Here is a 26,742-nt window from a genome sequence, read left to right as displayed (position 1 = left end):
AATCCCGTTGATTACCATATTTGGGGACGATTGAAGCAACTAGTTTACGCAGTGAATATTAATAACCGACAACAATTAATTGATAGAATTATACATTGTTGTAATACTATTAGAAACGATCCCCAGAGTATCCGTAATTCAATACATCAATTAACAATTCGGCAACAAAAATGTGTACAGGCTGCAGGGTTCCATTTCGAAAATCTATTTTGAATTATGTTTATTTTGTTACCATTATTGTATCTTTTCCAGTTCTAATTTATGGGGTTATCATAACTATGTACTTTTTAGTTTTTTTTTTAAATTGTTTTTCGTTATTGTTAGTAGTTACTGTTTTTTGTTGTGCAGTGACTCAGTTTATCATTTCAATTAAAATGTTTGAAATTTATAACATTTGTTTAAATTAATTACCTTATAATTTGATACTTCATTATGGTTGTTCTATTTTTGGTAAGATTTGATCGTTCAGTAAAAATTTAATAAAAGTGTGACAACATTGTCGCATATGTCGTTTTCAAATCACCCTGTTAATTAATAAAGAAGAGGAGTTGACATTTTTTAGTGGCCACATGATATGCTCCCTGAGGGACTCTACATATGGTAGAAGTATGTAAAGTTCCTCATGACTCACCCTGTATATGAAACAAGATGGATTAAAACAAAGAAGTACCTATAACTTGTCAAGCTCTTTTCATCTGATTTTTAAATGAAGCCAAGAAATATTTCTTAATTGTTCCTATTTACAATTTTCAGTGTCCGCTCAATTGGTAAATGCATACCATAATTTGTATGGTGAAAATGTGTATAAAACAGATCAACATATCTGAGACTTTAACAAATTAAACCATTTATTAATTTAAAAACAAATACTAAATCAGAGTTATCCCGTTGGGTTTTTAATAAATTCATGTTGAGTGTTTCTAAATATCTGTATAATCATGATTAATAATGGTTATGTTTAATTTATATGCACAATATCTTAAAAATTTGTTCTGCAATCTCTGCAATGTAGCAGAATGAACTTGGTATTCTGGAGATCATACAATAGATGCATATTCCACTTTAAATACAACCAAAGCGTAATAAACTGTTCTTAAAATCCAAACAGATAGTCTCAGACAGTTGTGAATGACAAAGCCTAAAGATTTTAATGAGTTAACTGTTAGATCATTATATGTTGTACAAAACGCAACTGTTCATCAAATGTGACTCCTAAGTCTTTCATTGTTTTGACATAAGACAATTCATTATCATTAATTATGTGTGTGTCAGAACCAATGTTGAACCAAAAAATAGTTATCTTGTAACAACATTTATGTCATATTTTAGTTTAAAGGGTTGTTAAATAGAGGTATCAAACCTAATGAGAAATGTTTGTTTAAATAAACATATTTTGAAAATAGACATTGTTGCTTGTTGTCTTATACTACATACCACAAAAAATAAATAAATAATATTTATTGCTAAAAAACACTTAGAGACCCCATTGTGCAGCTAGATAAACTGTACTGTTCTAGGGATAAAATAGCCAATGATATGTCCACTGGCGTAAATGTTCATAATAAATAAAAATATACTGTGATCTAATCCATATTATATAATCATTTGTGTACACCAACTAGCGAAATTGCAGGTGAAATTAAACAAATATGGAATTACATGCTGATTGCATTAAACTTGTTAGTTATTTGGAATGACATCACTGGCAAAGATATAAATATCATCTAATAAACATTAACAAATCTTTATTACATCACATTCTGAATAAACTCTCTATTATACTATAAATTGACCATATATTTTATAGAATTCCTAATGATCTATTTTTGTTGGTAAACAATTTTAGTATTTTATTTTAATATACAGGATATCCCGAAACTCTTTATATAAAACAGCAAATTTTATTTTGATTTAAAATAATTAGTTTTGTATAAAAAATAGATGTTTTTCTTTTTAATGATAGTATTGTATATACAAGGATGCATGTAAAACTTTTTGTCTACTATAGAAGCAAATAAAATTTAAAAGGCACAGTATTTTACTATTCTTTCCATTATGTTAATTCAATTTTTCAGTCAAGAAAAACATGATATTCAGACAGAGCCACCCAACTCGGTTGTTTGCATGGAAACATGCAATTTGTGTGTAGAGGCATTGTCCTGCAAAAGCAAAATACCTTTATACCCCTTTCCATATCTTCCCTGTATATTTTTTTCTTGCGAGTGGTTCCACGAACAGTAACTTCCTAATACCAGTAACTTCTCTCTAATAGGAACTCTCACATATTATTCTACCCTTATCCAGAAAATTGATCACAATTACTTCTTGGCAATCCCATAAAACAAGAACTTTCCCATCAGATTTTTGAACATGAAATTTCTTAGTGTTTGAAGAACCAGAATATCTTCATTTTATCAATTGCTGCTTCATTTCTGGCTCATAGACATGAATTAAAGTTCCATCCAGAGTCATACCACAGCTTAACAGCAAATATATTGTTCAAATCACATACAAATCGAACTAGATCTTTTACCCTTGGATGCTTCTGATCAAAATTCAGATATTTAGGTGTCCACTTTGCAGAAATTTTTCCCATCTTCAAATTAACATGAACTATATGATGGATGCATTCATATGAAATATTTGGTGCCCCAGATATTTGTTTTAGCCCAGTCAGTAACAGTCAGATAAAATCATCTTGTGGACTGCATCAATATTTTTATGGGGGATGTCACAAAACTAGTCTTCCCAATTGGTCTTCATCTTCAATGGAATGTTTACCTCTTTTTAAGCTTGCAATCCAATTTATCATGGCTGCATATGAAAGAAATTTAATAGACAATAAGCATTTTTTATCTTCTGCCATAGTCAGATAGCATCAATAACCATTCTGACAAATTTAGTTGTTTTAATAATAACTAGAATTAGAATAAAAGTATTTTAATCAGAACACCAATCATTGGGGCTGAAAATATGTTGATATATTTGACTTTGCCTTATTTATGATAGTTATTGCTTGTATTAATTATGGTAAGTTATTTTATATTTGTTTGTGTTACTAAATTCGGTACTTAAAAATATGAATGTCCTAAACTGTAGTTACAGACAAATAAAAATAACCATCTTTTGTAAGTCAGTGCCTGTGAAAGTAGTCTTTCACTGCCAGTGTTTGGTAAAAGTATAGTTGGCACATGGCTAGTTGGTCAGAATGTGCAAAAATTTATTTATTTCTAGTTAAATTATTACATAAATAATAAACATAATAACAATTTACCCAGGACAATTGAGTGCTAAGTAATAATCGAATAAAATATGTGACATTATGGATGTTATTAACAGAATTTCTTTTAAGAACCAGCCTGGTATAATTACGGCTTGAATGAAGCAGAAAGAATTTATTTAGGCAGCGATTATCTGTAATTGCTAAAACTAAAAATACAAGGTGTTTATCTTTATCGGCAGTACAAGTAGAAACACATAAAGCTGGCATGACTGACCCTAAATTAGTTTTCATTTGGGGATTTTGTTTAAGATATATAGGAATAATTATATGGATTAGTTAGTTTGTATCAATCATCTGATGAAAACAGGTTTTGTGAGAGTACTTTAGTAACAAAACAGCATTTACTTAAATGTAATAAAATAGTGTGTACTAAATTTAGTTTATATATTGAAAAACTATGCTATTTATGTTAACCAATTTATCTAAATAATAAAAACTAAACCAAATAAATAAAAAATTTTTATTTATTATATTGAAATATATAAAACAAAACTAAAAAATCTTTTTTAAACTTGGGCATGGTAATTTAAAATAGTTTTTGATTGAAGTTTCTGTGAATAAATATCTGAATTGTAATTGTGCACAGATAATTTTAGTTGGGATTTTATAAACATAGTTAAAAAAAGCAAAATAAACAAAATTCTACATTGATAACAGCTGAGAAAATGTTAATCAGACTAAGTTCAAATGTTACACTTTGAAATTTATAATTTCAAGACCAAAGGTCATGTAACAATACCAATGAAATAAATTCCACAATCTTAGTATAGTTAATTAGATAGAGCTTTATAATCATGCAAATATAAAGATATTTAATAATGACATGAACAAGACAACAATTAAATCTTTGAAGGTCTATTATAATTTGACATTGACCATGGCATTTGTTTTAAGAAGGTACCTGTACGTTTTCAATTAAAATATTTATACAAAACAGTTTTAAAATCCAGAAAATATTAGTCGGACTTCTAGCCGTATTTTATAAATTTATTGAATTGATGTTGGTGCTCTAAAGTTCACTAGTTTTATCAATATTCAGTGCCATTATATTTTTAGTCTCTATAAAAGGCCAACCTGATTTAATTCAATAAATATTTGTCCTGACATTGCAGAGCCAAATTATCTCAAGAATGTTAATAATACCCGTTTAACCTAATTTTCATAAATAGATCTGGTCCTTTAAACGCATCTCGAGTATAATTAAAGTGTGGGCGATTATAACTAATAAACCCTTAATTGATAAAAATGCAAACTTACGCAAAATAAATATGTTCAATCAGAAAGAACATAATTAATTGAAGTTGACAATTCCAGCCCCAAAAAGAGCTAATGTGGGTCGAGATGGTCCGAAACAAAGACGGTACATTGCAACAATTTTAACACAGATCCACGCTAGTTCATCGAATGTAAAAAAATCACACTGCTATTATTCAAAATTGGGTCAAATCGTCCAAAAAAGACACTCAAAACTAGCTAGATGTTTTCACAATTTCCATTTTCCTTTTTCCAGCTCGACCACAAACTTCATAAAACATGAAACACAAACACTGCCTGCTGCAAAGATTACCATTGGCTGCTTTGACAATTGACGTCAGTGGGCGTGACGGCTATCATTTTTGTCAAAAACATAATCCATTGAAAACAGTAGCAATGAAAATTATTTTGTTGAAAATATTTTGAATTTTGAATATTAAACAAGGATCAATATATTTTCTACAATAAAAGTAAGTTCAATTTTATATCTAATATGGTATTTAATCCACATAAATTAAAACCTATTTTTGAAACATAGATTTCTGTTTATATTTTGTGTTTAATATGGTCCAGTAGATGGCAATGTATACTTCGTATTGCAAAAAAAATTTGATCGATTAGTGGCTTACTGCTTGGTTTTGAATATCAATTTTCAACTATGTATTCGCTAAGAACAGGGTCTCACAAAAATGGAAGGAATGTTATTTAATTCAGTTGGATTAATACATTAAATTATTTTTGTGAAATATTTCTAGTCTTAAATATGAACACATGCCTAAGTTTTATAAAATAATTATTAATAAACAATATATATTCCAACAATAATAAACCAATACAAGGGGGTAATGAAAGACCCGACAGAATTCTTAAACGGAGGAACTAAGAGGAACTTCTGTACCAAGTTTCAAGATTAAGATTCTTAACTTTAAAATTAAATGGAGCCTATGTAATAAGTTTCAATACTCTAAGTTTTTAACACAAAAAAAAGAAAAGGCATAACCATAGGAGAAGAAGACCTATTTATGTAAAATCCAATAAAGTTCTTAAATATCTAGGTACACTAAGGGGGACCTATGTACCACGTTTCAATACTCTAGGATTTCTATCTACTTCCAGAAAGAAGAAATTACTTAATATCAATAATCTATATAATTGAGAATACAATCGTCTATTGTAAATTTGATATACGAATATACCTTTCATATAGTTATGCCTTCAATTATTATTAAAATTTTGGTCGCAAATGTTAAACAGCAAAATTCTGGAGTAGGGCATTCATTTAGAAAGAGCTAAATGACTTCACATTTTGTGACATTTTAATCGTTTTGAACTCTTTTGGGTATGTAAAAAACTTGCGATGAGAGTTGTCATGTTTTTAAAATGATTGTATTCATAAAATACATATGGCGTCAATAAGTTGAATAAAACACGTCAAATTATAATTAAAAATTAATATTTGAATAATAAATATCAAATCAGTTGAGCGGAATCGTCAAATTCTAGAGATGTTGGTGAATGAAACGGGAATTTTTGAGATACATTACTTTATATAGTAAACAGGATAGCTGCATATATATTTTTTTTTTGTGTACCGAGAGACACGACCAATTTCCTGTTCTTTTTGTATCCTTTAATGCAAATCACATTTGATTTAGCTGGTTTTCCTCACCTTAAAGATCTTTTTCGACTACATCTATGGTTGCAGCTGCATTGTTGCTGTAAGTTCCGTCAATTCATCTCATTCTACCTTAGTTTCGTCGTGTTTTATTGTGAAACACCACATTTTGCTGTTTGAATAACATCACTCAAGTATTTTGTACAATCCATCATACATCCTTTTGCATTATATCTCCAGAGACTAAAAACCGTAGAACTCGGTTCTTTCGAGCAGAAATGTGTACGTTCCCCTAAAGTGAAATCCTATAATTAAAAACGGTAACAATATAAAAAATTATAGGCCTGTCGTTATGTTATCTGTCATCCCTAAACTTTTTAAACCAATTCTAAACGAAATCTCACTTGCCATGGTAGAAATCTCTTGATGATGAATGATTAAATTAGATTTAGGAAGGGTAAATCTACGTCTACAAATCTTTTTTTGTATTACGATTACATTATCAGGGCTTTCGAGGATGTGTACCAAGTGGACTCTATTTATATCGATTTCTCGAAGGCCTTTCGATTCCTATATTGGTCAGTTCAGGAGTCCCACAAGGTTCACGTGAATCCTCTTCTCTTTAACTTGTTTATTATTGATATTTTTGAGGTAATAAAGGTTTGTCAAATTTTTCTATTTGCTAATGACCTTAAGCTATATGTAAAATCGAAATTGATGGGAAAATAATAAAGCAGGAAGCAAGGTGTAGATATCTGGGAATAGATATAACTAGTTACGGAGATGTTGAAGAAGAAGTACGATAACAACGATTAAAAGCAAGTAAAGCGGCGGGATCTCTTAATGACACAATCTTGAAGAACAAAGACCTAAGACAAGACACAAAAACAAGAATCTATAAAGCAGCAATTAGACCTATATTAACATACACGGCGGAAACAAGACCTGACACATCTAAAACAAGACGACTACTAGAAACAACAGAGATGAAAATACTCCGACGAATATCAGGAAGTCTGTTGGATAGGGAGAGAAGCGAAAACATAAGCAAGAGCATTCAATATAGAAGACATAAATGGATGGGTGACAAAACGGAAACAGGAGTGGAACGAACACATTAGAAGAATGGCAGATGATAGGATAGTACGAATAGCACGAGATAAGTCACCAAATGGACGAAGTATTGGCAGACGAAGAAAAATATGGTTCGATAATTTAAACAATTTACTAAGCTAATATTGCAGAAGAAACAGGCTTTAAAGCCTACATACAAGAAGGAAGAAGAAGAAGAAGACTTTCATCCGTAGCATCCTATCTTAAATTTCTATAGTATGGTCATGGTCACTGTACTATTTTAACCATATTTATACCACTGAAAAAATCCAAACTAAGTTTCTCCGGATTTGTGCTTATAAATTAAACTTGAAGAACATGTCTTAGGTGGAACTAAGGTCAAGGCTAAATATCAGGTATCATGGAACCATAGCATAATATGTAGGGATACATTGTACATAAAACACGACAACAAGGATGCCTAGAAACAAAAGACAATATATAAAGCTGGTAAACAAGATCAGGCGGGATTTAACACGTAGTGATAGGTTAGATTAACACCATCTCCACCAATAACTTTTGCAATTGAAATATCCTTTGGTCTTTGGTTGTCCTTTGCTTCACCGGGAGTCATTATGATATATAATATGATTTTGAGTGTTACCCAAATGTGTCGTATTCATAATTAGTAGGTACCCATTTTGTTATACATTATTGTGTGATTGTTTGTTTTGAATCACTGTGAGGGCTATTTCGGTTTAACTTCACCTTTCCATTTCTAAAAAAGCTATTTCTAAGACTAATGAAGTGCTAAATATAGCTCAGAATTATGAGTTAAGATACTTTTTGTTTATATTCTCAAAAGTATGGGTGTATATTGTGTGGTATTGGTCGAAAAAATAGTAGAGTGGTCGATATTTTCTCTTTATTTAATCAGTTGCGTAATTTTATGTTTATATTATTCATACGGTTGTGATCTTTCATTCCTTTTAACCAGTTTCTAAAACATACTGTTTGTTGTCTTATCGTTTTCATAATTTTAAAAACACAAAATTAAAATCTAGTATACGCAGAAATCAAAAAGGCTAATGTAGTAGCATAAAATCTAAATGACTCTGCTACTTAGACTATGATACGCTGTAATATCGATTATAATATAAATAGAATTTACGTAGTTCACTTAAAACATATTTTCTTTTAATTTTAAATAATACAATTTAACAACGCAACAATTAATTAACGTGTAAATTCCTTTTCCTTTCTCCGCTACTGAGGTCAACTGAACAACCACAGCAGCATTACAATTGGATGCGTTCACAACAGAACAAATGATGATTGATCCCACTTAGCACTATGCCAGATTCAAATAATGATCAATTGAAATGAATATGCGATAAATTTTGGTTAAATTTTTTTTAAAATAAAAAAAATATGCCGCGAATTTGACCAAAACACAAGTGTCCTTGACAGTAGAATTTTTTTTATTCAATCAAAGGGCACGTGACCTCTACATATGTGCAGCATTGGCCGAACGTGAGCGTGCCCTGCGCGGATTAATTGCGCAACAGTGAACACAAAATGCCGTCAGAGTCCAAACCTTTGTTGACAGCTCAAACAGAAAAGCCAAATCATTACTCGTAAGTGTATTTTTAGTGCGTGATTGTTATTGTGACGTAAACAGCAATCAATTTTGTGCATTTTGAGTTGTTTTCTTTGTTAAAATATTGTGTTACTTTGTAGATATTTGAAAGAATTTCGGGTCGAGCAATGCCCGCTCTTCTTACAACACAAATGTACACAGCATCGACCATTCACCTGTTTTCATTGGCATTTTATGAATCAGAGGCGACGGCGTCCTGTACGTCGCAGAGATGGGACCTTTAATTATAGTGCCGATAATTATTGCACAAAATATGATGAAACTACTGGCATTTGTCCCGATGGAGACGAGTAAGTACACCTTTTTTGGTTAACTCTTCTGTCATTTTTACTATGGTGGGTGTGACAGCTTTGAGGCGCAATTACAAAATTACCTTTGTATTTACTCTAATATCGTAAAAATCACTCGATTTTTCTAAAGTAATCAAACAGGTACATGCCGAAAATTATGGAATTATCTTTAAATAGTTAGTTTGTTTTTGGCAGACGATTTGACAATAGATAACCAAACTTTTAGACATCAAAACAATGTCATAACAATTTTGGACCTATCCCAATAATGTTATTTTTCAGTAAGGTTCTGCTATTTTAGATTGCGTTTTTTTTAAGTAACCATCATCCTGCTTAAATTACATAATTAATACTTATCCATTAATTTTAAATTAAACAAAATAAATACAGCTGTAATATTTTTGTTTTTATTTGAACCATATTTTACTTATGAATATTAGCTTATATGAACATACTATCTAAAATTTAAAGTATTTATTAATAAATCCACGAAGTTAGACGTAATTTGATACGCTATATGCTTATGATATTGTGGTCACATAATTCTATTAAATATCCTTTGAAAAATCAGCTGATCACCTTATTCCTAGTTGTCTAATGATTCTTTACCTTTTCTCTCACATTTTTCTCTTTAATGGTTTGTTTACCAAACATCTTTTAGAGATCTTTACTAGGTAACTTGGGTGGTTAATTGTTTCTTTGTTAATTTCCTTTTTTCCTATGACTACAGCAATATTTATATTATAGTAACACTTATAACTGTTCAGTTGATTTTATAGATATAATATATTAAAAATCAATTTTCAGTTGCCCTTATTTACATAGGACTGCTGGTGATACAGAAAGAAGATATCACCTTAGGTATTATAAGACATGTATGTGTGTCCATGACACAGATTCTAGAGGATATTGTGTAAAGAATGGGTTGCATTGTGCTTTTGCACATGGCAGCCATGACCATCGTCCTCCTGTATATGACATTAAAGAAATACAGGCATTAGAAGCTGCAGATGCAGAAGGTAGTGGGTCTGCAAATGGCCCCAATGCATTAGACAAAGAAAGAAATTTAATGAATGAAGATCCTAAGTGGCAAGGTGAGTATATTGTACCTTATGAGAAATTAAAAATTATTGCAATTATGTGTTAATATATATTTTTTTTGTAATTTTTAGATACGAATTTTGTACTTTCAAATTATAAAACAGAGCCTTGCAAAAGGCCACCTAGGTTATGCAGGCAAGGATATGCCTGTCCTCAATATCATAATAGTAAAGATAAAAGAAGAAGTCCTAGAAAATTTAAATATAGGTAAGCCATTAAAGATAATGTTATTTTAATTACATTTGGAAATATTTAATACTTATTCCTGTATTGTAGATCAACACCTTGTCCAAATGTGAAGCATGGGGAAGAATGGGGTGAACCTGGAAACTGTGATGCAGGCGATTTATGTTCATATTGCCATACTAGGACAGAACAACAATTTCATCCTGAGATTTATAAAAGTACAAAATGCAATGATGTGCAACAGTCAGGTTACTGCCCTAGGGGAGTTTTCTGTGCTTTTGCTCATGTTGAACGTAAGTGTAGAATTATTTTATTTCAAATCAAGTGATTTGAAAACCTAAATTATTATATAAATAAATGAAATCATTGTAAAGAGTTTTAATATGACCATATATTAGCAGAATTATCTAATTATCTCTACAGTGTTGATTAATTTTTTTTAATACTTTGTGGAACACTTTTTCAAAGATGCTTTACAATTTCTGCTTTGTTCAATAATGGATGGTGTGTTATATTCAAAAATAACTTTCAAATACATATTTGCTATGCCCACTGAAAGTTTCAACAATAGTAGTATATACACAACAAAAACTGTTATACCATATTTGTATTTTATGTCTTTTAATATGGGTATTGGATTACATGACAAACTAAACATTTAACAAAACTCAAATAAGTATATTAAATTATAGAAAAATTCATATTTTCTTACATTTTTTCTTTTTGTAGAAGAATTAGGTGTTTCAAGAGATACTGGGGAAAGTGGCACAAATCTAGCAGATATATTATCAAATGTTCTTCCCCAAACAACGGTGGATTTAAAACTCAAAGAAAAAAGCAGTGATAGTTCTGTAAGTTCTGTGGTTTCTTTATTTCAGTTAAAAAATCCAAATCAATCCAAAATTGTTAATGTATTTCTCTGTTAAAGCTTAGCTATAAATAAATTTTTGATAATATACCACAAATTTTGGTTCCTTCTTTTTAAAATTTGCTATTATATATTTTAGAATATTGTTTAAATTGTTTCATTTAATGTATGTATATAATTTTTATTAATGCTGAATTAAGATTTTATTTTTTAGAACGGTTGTAGCGAGGTAAGCGAGTCGTCGTCAACATCATCAGAATTAGGCAATTCCATAAGCAATTTAAATAATAGTCTAAATGCTAGTGCCACTAGCACTACAAGTACAAGTAAAGCCCCAGGATCTCAACTTACTCATAAACATGTACCCTTCCGGGGTGGACCTACAATAGGAATGGAATTGACAAATAAATTGTTAGCAATAGAAAAAGATCCTACTTTAGGTAAGTCATTTCACCAAAAAAACCAATAGGATTTCTCTAATTAATTGTCTCAAGGCACTCCATTTAAAATGAAATAAGTTTTTTATTGTTTGTTAATAGAGTTAAATGAATTTCAAATGTTCTTTTCAGACCAGATTTGTTGGGTTTTCTCACTCATTTCAGACTCAATTTACGGTTTTCCTCATTAATTTTCCTTTTCTTTGGGATTTTATTTATTTTCCTACAAAAAATATGGATTATTTGCCAATAAATTAAAAATAACATATATTTCTCATTATCTATTGTAGTGAAGCCTCATATGGTTGCATGGTGTTTATGTGCAAAATACACATATGAACATACTACAGCAAACTAGCGAAATGATAGAATACTACACTGTGTAAGCAAGCCATCGTATTCGCTGGGAGTGGGGATTGAACTTGTGCAGTAAAATAGATTTCCCACTATTCCTCTGTTAGCACGCATTTCAGAAAGCTCACACTCTAAATTTGTTGATTATTCCTACAATTATATCGGTGCTTTGGCGGGCCATGCAAAAGGCTGCAGGGTTCTGACCCATGCTATGGGTTATCTGATATTATCTGAAACGTATTGAGTTAGTTTGTTTTGATTTTAGTAAAGATTAATTTACTGGTCTTTGTTCTTTTCTGCTTTTTCTGGTATATAAATATCTTATTAATAATAAAAGTATGATATATCTACAGTTTATTAGCAATGTTTACATGTATTACATGTTGTGTCTCAAAAATGATGTTTTGTTCCTAATTTTTCAATACTACAGCTCAAACACCAAAAACTCAAAATTCTTTTTGAGTTTTTGGAAAAAAAATTTTTTTCTCTTGAAAGTTTTGTTGAAATTTGTTAATATTTCTAAATAGCAAAATAACAATACGTGTAATTCATATTTCAGATTCTTTGGAGAGAGAACAAAGGAAACAAACATTATGCTTTGCCGCTTATAGTAGTATAGGAAGCTCATTTTTCAGTAGAGGAAATGATACTATAGGGAATGTAGAAAGTGTAGTTGGTAAGTATGCCTCTGATTCAATTAAAAACTGTCATCATAAATTGATTCTATATAAACTAAGTACAGTAAACTCCCTCTATATTGAGAACTGAAATGACAGACTAATTACCTCTTTATAAGCCGATCTCGTTATATCAGACAACAATAATACTGTGCATACATATGAATATGTAGTTTTCTAAAACATTAACTTCCTATAGTGAAGCCATTCGGAGCAATATAAGATGCTAAATATTGTTTGAAGAGCGTTTTTGAAAAAAAAAGTTGTTTACTTTTATTGTCAATTATTATATATTAAAACAAAAAATCTGTACTTACATTTTTTTCCAACTACATAATGTATAAAGCATATTTTCAAGGATAACATAAACTATTGCTTCTGTAATTGGAATAAGTCTGTCAATTTTGACAGTCTTCTCTTCACCACAAATTTTTCCACACGTAATTTCGTGCCTGGCCTTATCCTCGAAAATCTTACAAACGATAAACATCTACGACAAAAACAACTGGGAATTGAAATTCTTGTGAATTTCAAAATGTGTTTCATTTGTCATGTTGTTAAGCCTCTTTACATAGTTTATTAGGTGGAATGGTCAAACCCCTACACTGACACTTGTGAATCACAAATTGTAAATTTCCGACAACACAATATCGGTCGGTAGATTAAACAGAAGAAGTATATTGCGGGTGGCAGTTAAAAAAAACAAAAACGTAAAAAAACACGGTTTACGATCTTATTTTCTCTCGTTATAACCAAATTTGCCTCGCTATAGACATAGTTTAATAGAAATATCACAGGACATGTAATGTACCTCGTTATAAGCCAAACCTCGTAATAACCGTGTTCGTAATAGAGGGAGTATACTGTATAATGATGATATACTTAAAAGGGCCAGATAGCTCAAGCTTTAACTCATTTAATTATCACAATCAATGCCCGGGCTCGATACGTGGCACTGGAGAAAAGATTTAGTTATTTTTCAAGTGTCTAAAAAGCCTCAGGTCAACTCCGCCTAAGGATGAGTTTTCATTTAAAGTTAAATTATATATAGTTACATAAAAAAAATTGTCTGGCTGATTGGTCCTTGCCAAAGCCATCTAATTAAGTAAAAAAAACTCCGCCTGAATAGAATGAATACCTTTGATAAAAATATGTGTATTAATAGATAGTTGAAGTGCAGCACCGGCCTTATTATCTTCCATGGTGTACCATGCTACACTCCTAATCTACAATAGAGCTCTAAAGGGAGACCATTATTATTACAAAAATAATATAAAGTATAAAAAGGGGAACAGACTGTATATTTTAGCAAAGAATGACAAGCTGTCAGACTATAGAATCTGCTGATGTCACACTATCTACAAATTACAGTCCAAAACAGTGGGTGACAGTGCTGCTGACTGATTAAAAACTTTATCAGTATACTAAGAATACAAAATCATTGTTTTATCTTACAGGTAATGCATTAGATGACCTAAACTTAGAAGATTCTTTAAATCTATCGGGAGCACTAGATCGTGACCTAGATACCGACTCGCCAACCGTTTCGAATTCAATCTCAGTGGGATTGGCCTCTTCAGGTCTTCTAGGCAGTTCAGCCCCAGTCAACATTCCTGGCTCGACGCGTGCGGGTCTCGGAGGTTTCAGTCCGCAAGGAAACAGCCCCATGCAGACGTTTCTATCGGCAGCTAGGTTTTCTCAGCCCGACATTGATTTTTTGAATCACTCGCAAATGCAGTTGAGTTCTAGTGCTTCGAAGATTAATAACTATTCTGGCTTCTTCGATTTTCAGTCACAGAGTATATCGCCCAATAATAGGAATCACAATAATTTTAGTAGCATGTCACCTAGTATTAATAGCAATTTGGAAGTTGTCAGGTAAGGACTACACTATATTTTTATATTATGATTAACTCTCATTGTTTTTTCAAATATAAAGTTATTTTGAATTATACAGGGTATTTAAAGAGTTTCCATACATAAAAGTTTCATAACCAAATTGCAATGAAAGTCTTAATAAGTCGAACCCCCTGTATAATTAAAAAGGGGTGCAAAACTAGAATAAAATAACATAAAATCAAATAAAATAAAAATAAAATGGAATAAAATAGAGTAAACTAGAATTAAATAGGATAAAATGAAATAAAACAGAGTCAAATAGAATAAAATACATTAAAGTAGAATTGAATAGAATAAAATATAATAAAGTCAAATCTTTAATTTGGCGAATATTAATAGATAAATTGCACATTGTGATTTCCTTGCACACGCAAGGAAAATCGGCGCGGCAAATTGGCAACGGTTGGCGATGAACAGAAACGACTGTCGAAATAGACTGGGGAGGGTCAAGGCTCAACTAGAGCTGTAGCACCACTGATGATGATGATGATGAATTGCACATTTTGCCTTGAAATTACCATTAAACATACAAATCAATGAAACACCAGATTGTCCCAAATTAATTGTTTGGGACAAATGCACGTTGTTCCACAAGAGGTCATTATGGGAACTGGACAGAACTTTAAAAAATATTCTTGACAATCAAAAACATTTTTGGTGGAGCCATGATTCTCTTGTCAGACTGTTTCTTATTTAATAATTATTTTAAAATTAATTACTGCGAACGAATTAAACGCATACCTAACATCATCAAATTTATATCGGCAAAGATGCTCCAATTGACAACTAATATGCAAGTGTTTTTGCAACAAGATCAAAGTGCAATTGTGCTTTCGAAGCAGTTGTTAGATATTGGAAATGGTAAAGTCGCTATTAACACCTCGACCCGATCCGTTTCATTGCCTCATTTTACTCTAAAGAGGAGCTTATTGAACTTTATTCACATTATTTAATTCTAAGGCGGTAAGAAGTTCGTCGGGTCAGCTAGTATCTAATAATCGTAATATTGATTACCATTAAATTTATAAAAAAAAATTAGTAAAAGATTTGAACCCCGATTATTCAGGTCCGAAAGAAAAGACGTCGCTACCTCTCTCTATTACATCAAACATTTAAGTTATATTTATTTGATATCCCACTTTTGTTTGGTAGTGGAAAGGTCACGTAGTCGCTAAATCCCGCTCATTAGAAAGAGATGCCAGAACTGCTCGCATCTTTTTTCTCTGTCGCACTGGGGGGACGGTTTCAGATTGCATAACGGAGACTAGGTAATATATTTCTATGGTTACATATGATTCTTACCTTCTTTTAAAGATGCTTTATGTGTCATTGCACTTGCATATAAAGTTTCATGAATATCGTGGGTTTGGTTTCAATGATTTGAAATTGTATATCACATTTCCGGTAATTCCGCTTTGCTGTTGGAAATCTATCGATCTAAATGACAACTGTTTTATGGTTTGATTATACAATTGTGGTAATCTAAAAGCTAAAAAACGCAAGGACTGAAACAAGGCGACGGACTAGCTCCAACGCTCTTTAATCTTGTTCTGGAATATGTAATTAGACGGTTGACGGTGAGCGGAAATAACATACTTACAAACAAGTCTACCCAATTAGCAGCATACGCAGATGACATAAACATAATGAGCAGAACAATGAATGCAGCGGAAGAAACCTATGTTGAGTTGAAACAGAGTGCAGAAGCAGTAGGGCTAGCAATAAATACAAATAAAACAAAACTACTCATACAAACCAGATCAAATAGACCGGTGCAACAACACTTTATTGACGATATAGAACATGTAAATAGATTCACATACCTAGGAATGGATCTGGTCGCAAGCAATGAAGAAGAACCGGAAATAAATAGAAGGCTTGTGCTGGCAAATAAAGCCTATTTCGCGATGGGCCACATATTCAAATCGCGAGACGTACACCGGAAAACAAAACTCCGGGTCTATAAAACAATAATCAGGCCCATAGTAAGTTATGGTTGCGAAACATGGGTGGTGACACAGAAATCTGCCAATGCATTAGATGTGTTTGAAAGAAAAATATTACGTAGGATCCTGGGCCCAATAAGTGAAAACAACAACTGGCGAATTAGGTACAATAGAGAAATATACGAGCAATATAGCGAACCACCTCTAGCACAACATACTAAACTGCAGAGATTACGATGGGCAGGGCACGTGGTCCGCATGCATGAGAATAGAATCCCCAGAAAATTATTAAATGCAAGAATGCAGGGAAAAAGACCTGTTGGAAGACCTAAAAAGAGATGGGAAGATGAAGTCGATGAGGATGCCAGGAACTGCCTGGGAACGCGTTCATGGAAAAGAACAGCGGTAAATAGAGATGGTTGGAGAAGCCTGTTGAAGGAGGCCAAGGCCCGATTTGGGCTGTAGCGCCATTGGATGGATGGATGGTAATCTAAAAGCTGCATATAGCACGCATAAATAGTGAGAAAAGAACCATATGAGGTTGTTCTGCTAACAGAGAGACTGAAGTTAGTACCCACATACTTGTTTTTAACACCCATTAGATTGAATTCTAGTTTTGTTAAAGTGACATTCAGTTTTGATAACGGAAACGTCAAATATACGTTTATTTTTTCATTAGTAATAATTCTGGTGTTATTCGCAAAAAAATGGAATAAAGAAATTGATATTTCAAGTTAGGAAAATTATAACCTTTACAACTGAACATAAAATTCAAATTATTAAATGTCATTATTCTGGGAGTAGTGCCGACAATTTAATCGGTAGGTAAATCTACAATTCACAATATTATTAAATAAAAAATAATAAATAATTAAAAAAAAAACAATAAATAAAAAAAATTAAAATAAATAAATAATAAACACACACAAAGAGGGCCTAAACCTCCGAGGTGTTGAACCGGGTTTATGTCTTAGCGCTGTATTGAAAAAAATTTATATACTTTAATATTTATTAGTAGTTAATATTAGTATTTAGTATTAGCATTTATTTAGTATTATTTGTCTAATTCTTTAACAAAATATGATATGTGTGAATTACATTTGTAAATCATTATTATCAAATAGGCTATAAATATTCACAAATATAATGAGTATAAGAGATATGTTATAAGAGTAATTTCAGTTCGGCTAATGGATTAAGTCCACAGTCAAAGGAAACCGGTAGTACATACACATACACACACACAACATTATTTTTAAATTTGAAAATACTGGTTGTGTCAAGAATTGTAGAAAATTTAATTTTGCTGGATTTAATGCATTAAAAAATGTGGACTTTAATTGAGTTTAAAGAAACTGTTAATTTGATCTAAGATATGAACCTGCTTTTATATCGTGTAATCACATCGTTGAAATATTTCCCCAGACCATCTAAAAAATAAATTTTCTTTCGTCAACAATGTACAAGATTGCGCATAGTGCCTACGGGTCTATCATAGACAAGTGGTTACTTGTTATTGTCTCGGATATACAAGTCTATATAATATTTTTTCTCAGTTCTTTGCATTGTCTTAATGCCCTATAGTCAGATAATTATTTTCCATACCTGTATATAATTGTAATCACTTGTCGCTATGTCAGATCCATCGAGCAAAAAGACAGAAGAGGGAATGTAAAGGTAGTGGAGGCAAAAATATTGTTAAACGGGAAGTGCCATTAAACAAGGAAAGAAGAGTCTTTCTTTCCTTGTTTAAGAAATCAAATTTAGTTGGGTTATGTTATTGTTTGTCCCAACTGTCACATGAAAGCTTATTTATATTGAAGTTTTTTAACAATTGTGTCACATTTTAGACTATTATCGTTATTATTTGATTAAAACTTTCTCGTCTAAGACACATTCTGAAAAATTTTATAGCTACTGCTTTATGACCTTATAAAAAACATGAAATATTTTTGTAATTAAAACAATCATTTTATTAAAATTTTCAAACTTTGTACTAATTCCATTAGATAAATTAGAACCCCTACACCACTGTATGATTATTGTGAAGTGTCTTAAAATTTTAATTTGGCGCCTTTGCATTTCCGGATATGTCCGCCATATTAAGAGGCCACTTTTATGAATTTTGGTCTCCTTTTCATAACGATTAGATTCCCTCTTTTGTCTTTTTGCTCGATAGTCAGATCATAGTTTTTATGACATCCATTTTTTAGGTTAAGAGATGAAATAGCCACATACAGGTTACAGTTAAGCAATAGCGAGGAACGATGTCAACAAGTAAGGAATGCGTGTGATATGTGGCAGAGGGAGGCAGAGGATGCTACTAGGAAGGCCCAGCAGGTCGAAAGCAAATTTAGCGAAACTATGACGCAATTCAATAGCCTTAAGCAAGAACTCGAACAATTGCAGGGTGGACCACATATTAGGAGTATCACTAAGGTATGTATCTCTTAAAGTTATTGCTTCCTTTTCGGTTTTATCCTATTTCTACTACAATTTTATTCATATTAATGTTTATGTAAGTTTATGTAAGCCTGTAATTGTTAAAATCTCCCCATTTTTCCTTAGTATGATTCTCTTGGTTTGTGTTGCTGATTTCTTGAAAGCCGAATCTACCTCGTGTTTATTCATTTTACTGTTGTATGTTCTATTTCAATTTTCGTCTCTAGTTACCGGACTCCTCCAACTGTCGAAACGATTCGAAACTTGTCGTTTATTTAGTATCATATCTGCGATGTGTTCGTTGCCGTTCAATGTTGGAGTTATTTTCTATTTGGACAGACTTGAATTTTTTTGTCAAAAAACATTGAATATGCTACAGAAAAACGTTGATTATGCGTCAAAATCGTCGATTAGGCCTCAAAAAACACAAATTTTTGTCACTTTAGGCATATTCGATGGTTCTTATCTTGGCGCATAATCGAACCATTCAATTATATGTCAAAAGTGTCGAATAAAGTCGATTAAACGGCAAAAGCGCCAAAAACGTCAAAAATATGTCAAAAAGCGGCGAAATTTGACGTTTATGACACATAATTGATTGTGTTAACTCACAAGGTCAAATTATTTTGGAAGTGTCTACCTATCTACTTTGTTTTATTATTTCATTTGGGTTTCCTAATAACCATGACGATTTTGAAATAAATGACAGATTTAAAAAAAATTATTGGCATATGTACATTATCTGGTTATCACACTGTGCTTCAAGTTAAAATATATTGGTCGAAGGATGAGGATAAAAAAGTTCACAATATAAGAGAAAGCATGAGCCGACATAGATTTCGTTCAATCAAAGATGAAGAGATGGGAATAGTGAAGAAACCGTTCCATCAGTGGCAAACTTAGTACATGGAAGTCCATCTAAATTTGCTTTACCGGATGAAACTAGATTCGACAATATTGGCCACATTACAAAAAGAGATGATACTAATGCAAGGTATAAAGTGCATCTACACCCCGATTGTTTCGAAAATTTTCTCCTTAAAATTTAATCTACATTTAAGATACAATACGTTCCTTTATTAAAAATTGTACTATTTTTCCTTGAGCATGAGAAAAAAATCTTTTTGGTTGTAAATTAGTAAATTTATGTGTTTTTAATCCATTCTAATAAATTAATTGTCAAATATCTCTTTGTTTATTGTATCATCCGTTAATGGGTTTAATAAAAAGAATAAACTTACCTCAAATTTACTTTACTTACCTCAAAACCATTTTAAAGTTAATTAAAAAGTCTATTTAATAAATATATTCCCCATATAACACACCACGCCTATGCACATATAGAATGTCGAACAAATAAACTATTTCTACCATTCCCATTCTTTCAAATAACGTAAATATATAGACCAGCGAAATATTGATAAGTTTCCCGATGTTTTAAATTATTTAATGAACTTATCTAACTATACGCTCGTGAATCGCAATAACTGATATTATTACGGAGGCAAATTTTATGGAACTATCATACTTTTCACATATTTACATTGGCGAAGCATACACAATAAAAATGACCCCGGTAAGAATTTACTTCTGACATTTAACATTGTTGCCGTTAGCTTTTAGTTAAATTTGTGGATCATCACCATCATTGGTGCTACAGCCCTATAAAAGAGCCTCGACCTTCCCAAGTCTATTACGCCAGTCAGTTCTATCCATTGCCAACTGTTGCCAGTTTGCTGCGCCTATTTGTCTACCATCCTCATCTACACCATCCCTCCATCTGAGTTTTGGTCTACCCCTACTTCTACTTCCCACAGGTTGTGACATAAGGATTCTTCTAGGAGGGTTGTTCTGCTGTGATCTTGCCAGATGTCCTGCCCATCTTAGTCTTCCTTAAATTTGTGGATAAGTCACCATTAATTGAAAATTCTCCTACTATAGCTGAAAGTTCAGTGATCTTCTTGCTCACTTCTCATTTTTATGTTTGAACCGCAATAAATTTAATTTTGTTTACAGGTATCAGAATTGAGTAAGTTATCTCTTAGCGTGCTAAAAACTCTACATGCACAACTTAGACAAGATCTTGAAGAAATAGAAAAAGTTTTATATAGAGAAACAGCTTCTAAATGTATGGTAAGTGAATATTTTTTGTTATAAATATTTTATGCTGACGTCTCACATGTTATCAAACGTCTATACACGAATGTTATACCATAATATTTAACCAAATCTTTATGAATTTGCGTTGGAGTCATCTCGTTTGCATGAGGATATTTAATTTTTTTAACTCTTAAGATAATGACCCTCTACGAAAATAATTGTTTCGATTTATAAATGGGCCAGGGACATCCTTGTAGATAGTTTGTAAAAACTACTTTTATCAAAATTAGTCTACTGGGGAATTGCGTTTCGTGAATTTTCCGGATATATGTTACTGATATTTGTTTTTTTTTATCTATCCAGGTATGTGAAGAAAAAAATAGGACAGTAACTTTAAGTTGCAATCATTTCGTTTTATGCGACACGTGCTCTAGTACTCAAAGCGAGTGTCCATACTGTCAGACACCCATCAACCTCAACAACATGTGAAGAAGAGGTATTTAGGCTTGCAAAGGGGCCACCCTGACCTCTTAATTGTAGTGGCGGAGGGCGAGATGACGACTCCCTTTTTATTTTCAAAATAAGACAGCTCCCGCACGCGGTCCGGATGGCCATTTTTGCAATTTAACAAATTTTTAAATTGATGATTGTCTAGTAGGTTTATTCAACAAATTTATTTCTCCTTTTTTTTATTAATTGTAAGTCTAGGCGTGATTTTTTAAATGGTTCGTGAATGTGTTTGTGCATCACTCGTATGTAAGTTCGGCTATTGTATTTTTGGCGTCTGTTCAGGCGGCCACAACTACTTATGTACGTAAAAGGATGGAAATTATAGAATATTGCACTTGTTTCGACCCCCGTTCGAATATTTTTTGTTTCGTAACACCATCTGTTACTTAATTGTAGTTTTAAAATATTTGAATATGCTTTAAACTATTGTAAAAACGGGAACTTCAAAATGATTTTCATTTGTAACAACTAAATTGCAAAAAGACAGTATTGTTACTTTATAAAGTTAAATAAATAGTTCTAAAATATCACTTTAACCTACAGTTAAAGAGAGAGAAGCTGATCAGGACCTGTTCTAGAACAGGTCCTGATCAGCTTTGAACAGGACTAGAACAAATTGTCTGGTGCAAGACCATTTGGACTCAAGGTAAAAAAAAGTGCAGAATGCACCTTAGATTTTCTTATGAGAATTTTACATGGGAAAACTGTCAAATTTGAGCTACAATGCGCATATGCTATTTACTCATGTCTCACGCAAATTTTGGATTGAGACTAATTGAAGATGGAGAATAATTTTTAGTACTGACTTTTATTCGTAGCGCCCTCGTATGTTCCAGTATGTAAAACAAAAGGCACGCTCCATATAATCTACAATTTTCAGTAAATATAAAGAAATATCTGTTCTAAAAAAGTTATATAAATCGAAATTGCAAGAAACTCACTAATATGGTACCACCTCGGAAATCGTTATCAAAATACGAATTAAAATTTTAATTTTCTAGATTTCTGAGGTGGAAATCAAAATACGTGAATAATAATATAATCGAAAACGTCAAATATAATTTAATTAAAATTGTGATTTATTCTCATTAAATATAGTAGTTAATAAAATGCACTAAAGAGTTAATGATCAATATAACATACTGTCTTCTTGCTTTTGATGTTAGGGATTTATGACTCTTGGAGTGGTCAAATATGTAGGTAAACTATTAGAATGTAATGGTAGCCATATTCGACTCTTCAAGACTTTGAAAATATGGTTTGCTATTATTTTATACATTATGTGGTGTAAAATTGAAGCAACACACTTTTTGTCTATTAATATGTTGGATTTGAATCTCATCTTTAACTTAACAACCATTAAATCATATTCTGGCATTCTAAAATTTAGGAAATAAATTCTAGAAATATAAAATATATATATCTAGATCACGAAAAGTATTCATCAACGTAATCTCGAGTCTCTTTGTGTCCATATATCTCCAGGAATAACTATTTTGGGCCAATTTTATGCAGTTATATTCTATTCCTCGATTGCAAAGCATGCATTGATTTCTTACCTTTCAAAAATCTTTTCGAAGTTTCCTATAGCTTTTATAGAAAAAGTCCTCCCTAAAATATTCTCTTGTATTTTAGGAATTTTATAATAGTGTCATATTGATTTTAAAACCTTTTTACCTATTCAGATGTAATTTTTTATACTATGCCACTTTGTACTTTATTTTCTTTATTATCTAGTTTGATTCTGTTGTAGTTACAATAATTACATCGCAGCATTTCACAGCATAAATATAAGTTTCATTATATTAATATACTTATGTTAATGATCGTTGTACAAAAAGAAAAAAGTGCAAAAATCAAAACGATGAATAAGCAATAATGTAAATTAACTTTGTATCTGATAAAGTAGTTGGGCTGTCCTAATAGAAATGCATTTTTAATAGACTTTTTTGAAATTCTCAGTATACACTTTGTTTTTTTTATTTGTATTAATCCATATTAAAGTAAAGAATGACTTGCGCACTATCGGCGATGCTAAATATTATTTTTGGAATTGATTGTATTTCAACACTTGAATTTAGGCCTTATACGGACACGGAAGCAAAGTTAATGTTTTAAAGAAGTTTTTTGTTGTGCAAATTGATTTTATAAAGTTAAATTTGATAATTTGACTGGATATAATAAAGCTAACAATAGTGCATGCATAATTTATTAATTTTCAAGTCTGATCCTTAGTGAAATAAGGTATTGGTGTATATAATAATCTATTATTTACCAAAATTGCAGAGTTATATTAAGAATAGTTCCAATTCTTTTTCAAAATGAATATTTTCAATTTTTGTGTCGAATTTGATATCGGCTTTACAGAATTGTAAATGTTATATCAAGGATAATGTAAATAATCTTTACTTCGAGACATAATTTAAAAGGTTTATTTAACTTTCAGGTTTAAGGACATAGTTCCTGTATTTATTGATACTTTTTGGTCGATTTTTTAACTAAAAAAATGCTACGCCACTGGATTCCGAGTGCCTCCGACAGCTGTGGCTAAAATTTTATAAAATTATATGATTAACATTTTAAACTTTGCAAAACAATCATAATTAACACCCTGCTTCAACAGATAGCCATGAAAACTTTAGTTTTTGATTTAAAAAATAATAAAGTAATAAAATACCCTACTTCTGGACAAAATTTAAATTGTTTATTTAACTTTTCAGAGCATATTCCCTGTACTTATTGGTACTCAGAAATACGTAACTGTTGTTAACGATTTTTTTACTAAAAAAATACTTGAGCCACTGGATTCAGAGTGCCTCCGACAGCTGTGGCTAAAATTTTATAAAAATATATAATTAGCATTTTAAACTTTGGAAAACAATCATAATTAACACCCTGCGTCAACAGATAGCCATGAGAACTTTATATTTTAATTTAAAAAAATAATAAAGTGATAAAATACCCTACTTCTGAGCGAAATATAAAATGTTTATTGTAATTTTTAGGACATACCACAAGACTTTTTCGCAGTCATAAATAAGAAACTTTTATTAGCAACTATTTTATTATAAAATATTATTACGCAACTATATTTATATTGCCTCCGGACTCCGGTTAAAAGGAAGTAAGATTTCATAAAAATTATCGAATATTTTTTCGAGTCACTTTAAAATCTACAATGTTTCGTTATTAATAACTCATTTTTTTTTATGAAATTTTAGTCACTCATAAGTGGAGGCACACTAAGTTCCTCATTTATGACTAAGAAAACCTAAAAAAAACTGATGAAAAATAAAGAAAATTGGAATAAACATAAATTTTATTCAGGTATTTTATTACTTTATAATTATTGATGCTGATACAGGCTGTGTATTTGCCTGTTCCTCAATGTTTAAATTGTTCTAGCTTGGTTTCTAATTCAAATTGTTTTTAATGAACACATTTTGGTCATATTTTTGTTAAAGGCACTATGAATCTAATTGGTATAGAAATAAAATTTCACAGCGGTGTTTCCAATCAAAATGGATGGCATTGTATTAAGCAAAATTATATATTCACAGGTAATTATATAACTTAACAAGTATTAATGTAAAAGATTTTGTCAAAAAGTAAAAGATGTCATCAATTAGAGTCGAGCTGGGTCAGCTGGTTCATGTTTTAATAGATAACATTAAATTCGTCGAAGACAAATTAATGGGGTACACAAATATACCATATCGAACCACAATGAACTTTCTGTTCATTGTACTGTAGTATCTAAATGTTTTTAAAGGACGAATTCACTTACTCACATATTAGAAAAACATGGTCCGTAACTCAAAGACTTTTAATCAGCCAACAAATTGAAAAGTAGTGATATATTTGTGTAAACCCCAGTGCACATCATTTATAAAAAAATCTTATAGATTATGTTAGGATAGATTCTTAACTCAAACATCCTGAAACCAAAGATTTATTTACTAAAATAAAAAGCAATTTTAAAAATGTATTAAAAAACAATTCTATTTTATGAAAAATAAGTAATAAAAACTTTATTGTAGGATATCATGCATAAATTTTAGAAATAATGCCAGGCATGATGTAAAATCGAGATGAATTGACATTGTGGGGTAGATAGACTCCCCAGCTAATCAGCTAATAGTTGATTCTTAAAATACTATCAAAAACATTTCCAAAAAAATTCTCCTTACTTCATACTAGAAGGCCCCGTTTCTTCTTTCATGATATTAATTGACTGTTGCTAGTGTCCTTATAACGAACGAAATGCAAGTGTTGTAATGTGTATTATTCGTAAAACCATCAGTATTTTTAACAATTGACAGAACTGGAAGCTTTGGACATAGAGTACACCTTTTTTCCTACGATTTTTGTCAGTAGTTGTTAAAGAACTATTTTAATAATAATGTAATGTAAAACTTAGTCAGTAATATCCAAATTGTGAAAAATAATTCATAAATGTTAAAAAAAATGACAGTAACAGTTTCCGCTGTTATATTTAATATTTTCTTATAAAACCCTGGAAAAATTTATGAATATATTTTATTTGTCAATACTATTTCTTACATAGGATTTAGTTTATTTTCTATTTAATACAGATTTGTATTGATATAGTCCCTAATAAGAACTGTCAGTTTTTTTGGGATAAATAATAAATGTTATTATTAATAATAACTGCTATTATTTATTTAGAACCCTCTTGGAATGTCTGTATAATAAGTAGCTGCACATTTTATACGATATTTTCTCCTGCTATGCAGTACGCAAACAATTTTCATGCTGTAATATTCATGATAACAACTATCACAGTAAAGTAATTTCTGAATAGGGGTGTTGACTATTGCTATAAAAATCTAATTTTCCCTCAAAAAATTTCAATTTCATTTAATAGTTATTATATAAAATGTAATTACATCACTTTCAAGTCACGTGACAAACGTCAATCGAATTGCTGACGTCACTTGTTCACAAACGTATTCTTCGTTCACAAATTGTTGAGAGCACGAAATATGCCTCAAACTGATAAAACGGTCGTAAATCATAGGCGTTCCTAAGGTGTTTATTCATTAA

At 31.1% G+C, this 26,742-nt stretch overlaps 2 protein-coding genes across 4 annotated transcripts in view; one reads left to right on the top strand and one right to left on the bottom strand.

Annotated features, from left to right (window-relative positions):
* Window positions 1–4,828, bottom strand: part of LOC140447274 (uncharacterized) — a 52,240-nt gene extending 47,412 nt beyond the window's left edge. For both annotated transcript variants that reach the window (XM_072539838.1, XM_072539839.1), the window contains exon 1: window positions 4,541–4,828. The gene's annotated coding sequence lies outside the window, so the exon portion shown is untranslated. The remainder of the gene's footprint in view (window positions 1–4,540) is intronic.
* Window positions 4,829–8,693: 3,865 nt separating this feature from the next.
* On the top strand, window positions 8,694–26,465 carry unk (RING finger protein unk). 2 transcript variants are annotated; one of them, XR_011951590.1, is made up of 13 exons: window positions 8,694–8,842; window positions 8,946–9,155; window positions 9,963–10,249; window positions 10,328–10,463; window positions 10,533–10,735; window positions 11,172–11,293; window positions 11,525–11,750; window positions 12,661–12,777; window positions 14,236–14,656; window positions 18,837–19,062; window positions 21,082–21,198; window positions 21,529–22,191; window positions 22,259–26,465. XR_011951590.1 is itself a non-coding variant. In XM_072539836.1 (12 exons), exons 1-12 carry the CDS (start codon window positions 8,784–8,786, stop codon window positions 21,652–21,654), a joined length of 2,250 nt encoding a protein of 749 aa, XP_072395937.1. In that variant the 5' UTR covers window positions 8,694–8,783; the 3' UTR covers window positions 21,655–26,465. The 2 variants fall into 2 exon arrangements, 1 of the variants encoding a protein (XP_072395937.1); XM_072539836.1 differs by having other exon boundaries at window positions 21,529–26,465.
* Window positions 26,466–26,742: the final 277 nt, after the last annotated feature.

This window comes from Diabrotica undecimpunctata, chromosome 8, assembly GCF_040954645.1.
Source record: "Diabrotica undecimpunctata isolate CICGRU chromosome 8, icDiaUnde3, whole genome shotgun sequence".
Classification (NCBI taxonomy): domain Eukaryota; kingdom Metazoa; phylum Arthropoda; class Insecta; order Coleoptera; family Chrysomelidae; genus Diabrotica; species Diabrotica undecimpunctata.
The sequence above is the reverse complement of the archived record's forward strand: the minus strand, read 5'-3'. Positions and strand labels throughout refer to the sequence as shown.

What these genes read in the sequence shown, in the direction of transcription:
- unk (XM_072539836.1), top strand. Translation starts at nt 8,784, where the DNA reads ATGCCGTCAGAGTCCAAACCTTTGTTGACAGCTCAAACAGAAAAGCCA. An exon ending in CCTAGAAAATTTAAATATAG is followed by an intron (nt 10,464 to 10,532) that starts GTAAGCCATTAA and finishes CCTGTATTGTAG; the next exon opens with ATCAACACCTTGTCCAAATG. An exon ending in GAATGTAGAAAGTGTAGTTG is followed by an intron (nt 12,778 to 14,235) that starts GTAAGTATGCCT and finishes TTTATCTTACAG; the next exon opens with GTAATGCATTAGATGACCTA.